The 9,345-nt window shown below is 34.9% G+C and overlaps 1 protein-coding gene across 1 annotated transcript in view; it reads left to right on the forward strand.

Annotated features, from left to right (window-relative positions):
- Positions 1-14: 14 nt before the first annotated feature.
- The window catches only part of Smp_000560 (hypothetical protein), a gene marked incomplete at both ends in the record, with an annotated part of 16,869 nt that continues 7,538 nt past the window's right edge, over positions 15-9,345 (forward strand). The window contains one exon of the mRNA XM_018790400.1: positions 15-75. Coding sequence (XP_018646311.1) covers positions 15-75 — 61 coding nt within the window. The remainder of the gene's footprint in view (positions 76-9,345) is intronic.

Raw genomic sequence — 9,345 nt, forward strand, 5'->3', positions numbered from 1 at the left:
TCGTGTATGGAAGCATGAATAATAGCAACGACATTGATGAAATATTCTATGAGAAAGGAGAAAATAAGGATCAGTGTATATTAAATAACTTGTTTAGTCAGTCACCAGCTTTTACAATGTTACTATCGACTCGATGAATGTTCACAGATTTCATAAGCGTATTATAGATAGGATTAATTTTACTTGTAATGTGTTGAACTGACTTAAGATTTGTGTATGTTACTCGCGACATTTATTTCTTCTTTATTATTCTAAAATAAAGTCGGTTGATCGTTAAGAAGCGTACATTTTACGTAACAGATGTTAGCGCGATCCTGAAATTTTCTCTTAGTAGACAAGACAAGCTCAGGAAACATTAAGAAGTATTTTATTCAATCAGCGTTTGATTAGGAGTTTTGCTAGAAGCATAGCGAAAATGAAGTCACTTGTAGAGGTTCTGATTGGCTGATTACTACACTGCTACTATGTTTAGTAGTATTCTAGAATTTTCAGGAAAACCCAAGGACTTCTAAAATACTATAATAACCCTATATTTTCTGTACATAAATGAACCTTTGGAGTAAAGTGCTTCTCGTATGTTTTGCTCCTTTTCTCTCGTGTTCAAGTCGCTGTGTAGTTCTAGCTTCGGGGTTACGAGAGTGGCTTAGGATCCGAGTATAGCGTTCAATCAGCAACATATATCACAGATCTTTTCATTTTGTAAGACTTATCCTTTGTCATTAGGGAACAAACTTCAGTGAGTGGTTCATTCATTGACGTTACTGTCAACTTTCAGGTTTTTTAGTTCCAACTAAAGATCACAATTGGTCCCTTCAGTGTTTAAAAAGTGAAGCAATCAAAAAGCTCTAATCCTAAAATGTGAGAATTCATTCTTGAGTTCGGTATTTTGGCAATCGTAATAGTGCTCAGATCCTGGCGGAACTGTCTTTGGCTGCTGTTAGGAAATAAGTGTGGTTGTGTTGCGTACAAAAGATTGACTTCATAGATTATGATTTTAATATAACGTTCTATATTCCTCTAAACCAATTTTAAATCATTTTTATTCTGACTATGCACATATTTCTACATTATGTAGTGGGTTTCATAGAACCCAGTGGAAAACCGTAATTCTCATTTCTGGTGCAGCTAAATACGTAATCTCTAGGATAGTCCGTAGAAGCTCATACTAGTTGGATTTTATGTCGGGAAACTTAAACAAATTACTAACTTTCCAGTTCAGAATATAAAAACTATATATACCTATTGTTTAACTTAACTAGAATAATGTTGATGTAATGGAGTACTAGGCCTGATCTTCCAGCCTAGCTGTTTATTAACACAAAAATGCATCATCGAAAGCTTAAGAATACTTTGCGCAATACCGCAAGTAGTTTGGTGAATATATTTGTGTGAGTGATCAATCAAATTATGCGTTGAACGACTAATTTTTGTCTTGAATAAAGAATACTTGATTTCTTCATAATCTAACGACCAATCCGTTCAAGTTCATAAACATCACTAATAAATTATTGAACAAAAAGCAGAATTTTTGTTCTTACTAAGATAGAAAGATTTGTTCGTAGAATATTTATATAATGACCTGGTCGAATTAAGAGATTATCCAATAAATGTTTTTTTTTAAGGCTGGTGAATCAACTCGTGTAATGATTACAAGGTGAACGGTTAAAATAGTCTAATCGATTGTCACTGCTTTTAAACATAGTAAAAGCTGAATTGTTGAAGATTGACAGTGTTAGCTGAAGTTTTGGGTATTCGTCGATTGGCTATTAAATTGTGTAGAGGTGTTTCAGTGATTAGAACGTTAGACTTTCTACTACCAATTCGTAGGTTTGAACTCCTCTCCACCTACTTCGGTTCGGGAAACCTAATAGTACTCATGTAGTGTAAATCGAAACCCATTACGCTAATTTGTACCTGGTAAATGTATTTAAAGTTTTTTTTATTACGAAATAGATATCTTTTCCCCTTCATAGAAATGAATAGCCTTTGAATTCAGCCAACTAATATATGAGCTTAGTGGTGCAAAAGTATGTCAGTGGTATATATATATATATATATATATATATATATATATATATATACATATTTCAAAGGTAAATAAAGTTAATGATAGGTAATTTATAATGACTAGTTTCTGAACATTCTCTTCACGTATATTGTTATAAGTTCAAGAATTTACGAGCGTTTTTATTTCCAGTCCAATTTTTTTAAATGTTTGCATGAAACGAATTCTAATTGCAGGGTGTCCATTACTGGTGATTGTCAGATAATTGAAATCGGAATCAGTGACTTCGTACTATAACAATAAGATCATTACATAATAACTGCCACGTAACGAAAATGTTTATGAGAATATAGGATTACAGCAAAAACAGTATAAATAATCACATTCCAAGTACACCGATAATATAAGATATGAACAGAGTAACAAAAATCAAGATAGATTATGATTGGTAGCAATCCATTTACTAAGTCTTCCCCAACAGATGAAAAAGGTATCCAAAACTACTCTTCAACACAATGGTCAAGATTGTAAGCTTGAAAGTCTTGACCTTTTGTGTTTAAGAGATGTGTTCGAATCTCATTAGAAAAATGTTATGAACTATGATCGATGTCTTTAAACGCTGCGATTCTGTTTCCCTCATGTCTACTATAGACTAAATGTGACAAACTTGAAACCGAGTATTCCAGATCTACAAAATGAGTTGCACCCCAAGTGAATCATATTTTGATAAATAATATACTATGGATAATTTTGAAGGATTATTAATTTATATTATGGATGATTTGTTTACTCTGAGGTAAATTGGAAATAGACAGCTTACGTTGTTGGTCAATGACGAATAAATTGCGTACCTGTTGGAAATCAGTTGTTAGCTATTTCTAATTCATTAAAGTGGACTCCATATTCTAATCATCACAAAGTATTCCTTAGGCTTAGTTGGAAGACCACAGTAACAATTATAGTCTTGAATATAAGAGATCGAATATGGGCGATGTTTGAAAAGTGTGTTACAAATTACTATAATAAACAGTCACATTTGAATCAGCTGCGTGGTATTTCAGCAAGTATAAGGGATATTTCCAATCATCCGTGGCTCACACGAACAAACTAAAATACAAAACTTTTAGAGATTCCAAAGATGTTTTTGAAAGTAGATACAATAGAAGTACAACACGTCTTCAGATTGTGATTCATATCTGCTACGTAATTTGTAAAATCTTATTTTCGTTCGATCAGTCGGTACAAATAATTCAGTTATTTTTCTATTGCAATGTGAATTTATTAAACACATTCAGGATACATTTGTGTTATATATAATTTCTTAACAGTCACACACCTTGTGCCGTCTTCACAATTTCTTATGGCTTAATAAAATACAAGGCTTTTGGTGATTTGTTCTCTTAACTGGATGGTTTGGTCGTGGACCTTTCATTGTTCTGCTGAACGACGTTATGAGCACAAACTTCAAGTAGAAGTGAAGTGTTCAAATTTCTCCACATATGACTGACTTCTTACCCTATCGACTTTGATCGTGATTTGTTATTGTTGACCTTCAACCTGCCATTGTCTGGAAATTTATTTTGGAAATCTTTCCCTTTGAACTAATTCTCGTTTCTAAACTTGTCCATGATTTATCTAATTGGTTGGTAAATGAGATCGGTTTCGATGTTTTTATTGATAGTCGATTGATCTTAGTGACAAGCTTCTAATGATTCTATGACCATCTTTATATTATCTCCACTTAAGACTTCGGCTTTCCCCAATCGAACCGGCGTACATAATTATCCACGTGCATTGATATAAGCGAAGGTACATCATGGTGTTTAGCAGCGAGTTTGTCTTCATGCAGGATAATATGAAGAAGACCCCCACTTTGTTTGATCCAGTGTTTCTCGCAGTTGAAACGTTTTGTAGGTGACTTTGGGGTTTTCTTCTTTTGCCACTTCATCTTTCGGCTTGGGTTAAATGTATTGAATTTATTGACTGTCTTACTTTAAAATGCCGTCCAAAACACCTGAATAAATACAAATATGTTTGTGTTACCAATATCTACATGACTCTAGACTGCCCATCATCAGCGCTATCTGTTTTCGCTGATGAATTCATTGAGTTCGCTGTTACTGCCTTCAATAGTTCACTTTCAATTGTATGTGGTCATTTCAATTCATATGACTGTAGCTTCCTTACATCACTAGGTCACCAAAATGTAGTAGGTTTTCCTACTCGTTTGGATGCTCATTTAGACCTCGTTTTCATTAATGGTGTGGGTACATATGTGACCAGTAAACGTGCTCCATTGTCTAGCTCAGATCACTGTATAATTCTTGTCCTACATAAAGTATATGGAAAACATGGAAAGAGTACACCATCACACCAGACCAAAAAGTCATATATAGGAATTACTCAGAAGAAAATATAAGAAATCTGAAAAACATGTTTCGTACTGGGAATTATTTACGGATGACTAACTGGAAAACGCCACTAATGTTATAACCTGATATCTTATATTCTGTTTTGATGTTTGTTGTCCTGCTGAAACTATTTTCTTAAATTTTGATCGACTTACATCTCCACAACTGAAACGACTACGGGGGGTAAAAGAAGGAATGCACAAGGAGAAAAACACTATTGAGGTTCGCAAGCTAAATCGTCTAATAAACCTAGAGTTTAGACGTCTCAACTCTATGTTTATTCAGGAACTCCTACCTTGTAAAAACTCTCCAAGTATGTGGAAACTCTTTAAAGAACTTACAGGTGACAGGCAGATTAAAAACGAAAACTAGCTAAATGTTTGTGATTTAAATAAGTCTTTTGTACGTCAGTCATCTGATGTCATATATATCCACAGGTTTGTAGAATAATTTTGTCCCGATTTTCACTGAAAATGATGCCCAAAAATGTCTCTAGTCACTTAATTCATACAAATGTTTAGGACCTGATGGTATCCCAAACCTCCTTTTTAAAAAATGTGCTGACGTTCTATGTTATCCATTCATGAGTATCTTTAACTAATCTCATACCAAAAATGTGGAGAAACATAAAGATAATCCCTATACCTAAGAAAGCATCTGAAGATAAAAATGTGATATTTAGACCCATAGCAATAACATCACCTTTCCTCAAAATAATGGAAAGTTATTGATACTCTCACTTCAACCTAAAATAAAAGAGAACAGTGATCTGTATCAGTTTGCTTACAGTCAGTCAGCTACAACGTAGGATCAGGCACATATATAGATCGGTCCAAGTTGCCATAACCTCATTAGCACAACAAGATGAACACCGAATTTATAGAAGTAGTTAATTTAATGGTGGTAATATATAAAAGAAAGATTGTATATAAGGATATAGCACAGGAAGAAATATATGAAGTAATTTTAATCTCATAGTTAAAGGGAAAACATGAGATGTATTCAATGACGACATTGTGATAGATTCGGAGCTATGTTACGCAGAGTCTCCAACGATTGGTTACGAAGTAGTCTGCATCTAACAACATGGCTCAGATTAAAAGTTAGTGACTTCAAGCACTGATGACACGTTTTAGTTTGGCCATCCCTCTCCCAACCATCCCCTACACTCGTCAGGATTGCACGTCGTGGTAATCGGTGTTCAGGCATACGTAACACATGGCTTAACCATCTCAGTCGATGAAGGTTCACAATCTCATCAACTGATTTACCCTAATTCCCTAATACCCTATGTCTAACACACCATTACTTACCCGGTGATCCCAGTAGATATGATCAATATTTCTAAGGCATCTGTAGTCAAATTCTAGTAACTTACGAGTATTGTCTACTCTTAATGACCACGTTTCGTAGCCGTAAAGTAGAACAGAGCGAACTGCTGCTCAGTTTACTCGTCCCTTAATTGATAGACGGATATTTCGCCTTCGCCATAGGTGACGTAAGTTGGCAAAAGTCAAACGAGCTTTTTGAATCCGTGCAGAGATTTCGTCAGACATTAACTGATTAGGGCTGATCAGACTTCCAATATAAGTGGAGTTGAAAAAGGAATTGGGTTAGAAGAGGTCTTAGTAACTTCAGAACGTGACCGCATTTCCCAAGGAACAACTACTTGAGGTCGGTCTTGCACGACCGTTTTGCGAGTAATTTTTGTGTTAGATCTGCACTTGTTGGGACCTTACCGATAGAGAAGGATCTCCGTGAGATAAAGAGGTGTTCACTTTTGGCGTCGATCTTTTCTAACCTCAACCTTCCTTTGAGACAAGGCAGCATCGCTATTATGCTGGTTGTCTGAAGGAAACACCTCACTGCCGTCAAACCTTTGTAGTCAGTAGTACGACTTCGCCTTCGGACCTTGAGTTTGTTCCTTTTAGTCTTACTATTTTTCAACCGACTTGCCTGACATCTTAGGACCCATGGAAATGAACGAGATTTTGTCTCGTATTGAATAGTGGTCTGTTGGTAGTGGTCTCTTACTCAATCCATCTGAATATCAAGCTGTTAACTTTAGCAGGAGATATGGACAACACCTATACACTATTTTACGATCCCATAATGCTTGTGCCATTAGAAACTTCTTGATAAACACAGTGTCGAAGGTCAATTATCTTGGTCTTACTTTTTCCTGTGATCTCTCTTGGTCTTCTCATGTTTTACTGTTATCGAGAAAAGTTTACCGTTTGACTTACTACATAAAGAGTCTGCCTAGTTTTGGGATGACTCGACATTTACTCTTACAATCTGTCAATTCCTGCATATTACCTATTATTCTTTACTATTCTATATTATTCTTTCCTGGGCTTTCGAGAAAAGACTTTTCTGTACTGCAGATAGTGCTGAAGGCATTTAGCAAGGTGTGTGGTGAATCTTTTCAGGTCATTATTGATATGGTTGTGGATAGACATCTTAAGTCTTACAAACTCCTGTCAGGTTGTATCTTATCAGATACTAACCATCCACTTCATTCATGTCTTTCTCCTTGTATATCTTCTTGTAGAACGAGACGTAAATACATTAAAATCCATGCACGCAAGCAAATCTATAAAATTAACTTAACAAATATACTCTTTGACGAACAGGTTGTTAGATCTGACCTAGTCGATAACCTGTATTCCTAAGCATGTATCAAACTTGATGAGTTGTACAGACTCAGATTTTTCTCACCTTTTTTTCATTTGTTTTTCACTGTGACTTTTTATAGTTGTAGTTTTCGTTATTATCGTTTGTCATTGTATTCAAATAGACTGTCTTGTTGCATTGACCTCTGACCATGCTATGGAATAATTTCTTTCAATAGTTTGACATATTGGGTACAGTTCGATGTACCTATTGATTACTGATTAATCTATATAGTATGTTATCAGGAATTATTTGGTATACTTAGAATTCCGTCGATCCAGAATTCTGATGTTTTCTCAATCGAATTTATGTCGACGCTTGTCCACATCCATCAATGTCAATGATAGCTTATCGTATCATTTCACTGATGGCTTGTGTTCTTATGTGCATAAGCAATATATAGTGTTCATCGCAGTTGGTACAATTTACTTTATGGTCTAGGTTTCATTTGTCTTTTTTACTAATGTGTTTTCTGGTCTGTATGGAATGGAGTAAGGTGGTTGGGCTGTTTTATAAACGACATTGATTTTAAAGTTTTAAACATCTCATGGTAATTCATGAAATTTTTCTCATATCTGGTAAGATTATCTATATCCTAGTTCCTAAGGTTGATTTTACGATGGTCAGTCGATTCACTAGAAACATTTTGATGAAGTTGTTGGGATGTTTGTTTCTACGAAAGACAGACAAAATATAACTTTCTTCAGTTTTTCATGTTACAAGAGTGATGCGATGCGTTTTGGCTCTTTAACTCTTGAGTGGTGTCTAAACATCTGTTCTTGCGATTAAATGATTGAGAACTTTACTCGACCGACGTATTTTAAAGTGAATTAAGCAAAAATTATCTAGTTGGTTAACCGGCTTTGGAAAGTGGTATTTAATGGACCAAAAGACAATATTTATTTTAGTCAACATTTTTTAAACCTTAATTTCCATGGTCAAATCGTAGGACTGACAGTTATACCTGTGGTAACATAATGGACTGTACTTTAATTTATTGATTGTTACCTATATTTGTGTAGGTCAATATTCGTCCTAACTTATTCAAGTCACTAATTATTGATTTTGTAAAATCAAGAAGCTTAAAAGGTCTGTAGATTCTAGTAGTATCAGTCTCTGTATATTTCACCTGATTTGGCGAGAGGAAAGGTATTTGTTGACTTTTTTTCACTGACTTTATGCAATTAGCCATTTCTTGTGAAACATTAATTGTCTAACTTTTTTGACCCCCCACTATTTTGTAATTAGGTCGTCAAATAGCCATATACTAGTACAAAACATCTGTCCACTGCTTCCTGACTTCGGTAGTATTCTAACTGATATAAATCTGTGACGAATGTTATCCATGAATTAAACTAATCTCTACAGTCCTTTGAACCAGACTCTGTCTCTTGTTTATTTTATTTTCGCCTTATCAGGCCGTATTTTCAACCAATAGTAAAATTCAGTTTCCTTAGAAAGTTAAATCCAATCTTAACTAATGGTGTGCATCCATCTGGATCTCTCACTTATATATATATATATATTCTGAAAGTAATAATTTAACCTAAAACTGATATATGTGATTAGGTAGAAGTTAATTCCTCTCCATTTGATATCTCGTTAACTGAGTTAATTCTCCTAGTATTACTGTGAATTTAATTGAGAATAACCAAAAGCCAGAAGATCAGTTGTTGGGAGAGTGTATAGTTAATAAAATCCACAAGCACGAGAGGGGCAAACACACTGGAAGGTGAGTGTGCATGTATCAATAAATAGTAGAAATATCTACAGTCATTTTATGAGTGTTAATCAATTATTGATGAATGTCTGTATTTACAACCGATGAGCGGATAAATGAAGATTAAAATGCAAACACGTTCAATCAGACAAAATGGTTATAGGCGGCACAATTTTTACACACAAGCGCGTACACAAAGCCACATGGATATCACTGGACCACACCACAGAGAACCAGATCGATCATATTTGCATCAGTAAAAAATTCCAACAGGCAATGGAAGATGTGACAACCAGGAGAGGAGCTGACATAGCTTTAGTTAACCATCTGGTTGTGGCCAAGATGAAACAGAAGCTAAAGAAACACTGGACAACTGGACAAACAGCATTACAAAAATTCGGTACAGCCTTCACTCGAGATACTGACAAATTCAATCAATTCAAGATAACTCTCAACAAAAGGTTTCAAGCTCTACAGGATCTACTGAAAGAAGAAGAAACTACTATCGAGGACAACTGGAAAGGAACCAAAGA

Source organism: Schistosoma mansoni (assembly GCF_000237925.1).
Source record: "Schistosoma mansoni, WGS project CABG00000000 data, supercontig 0113, strain Puerto Rico, whole genome shotgun sequence".
In the NCBI taxonomy this organism is placed as follows: Eukaryota; Metazoa; Platyhelminthes; class Trematoda; order Strigeidida; family Schistosomatidae; genus Schistosoma; species Schistosoma mansoni.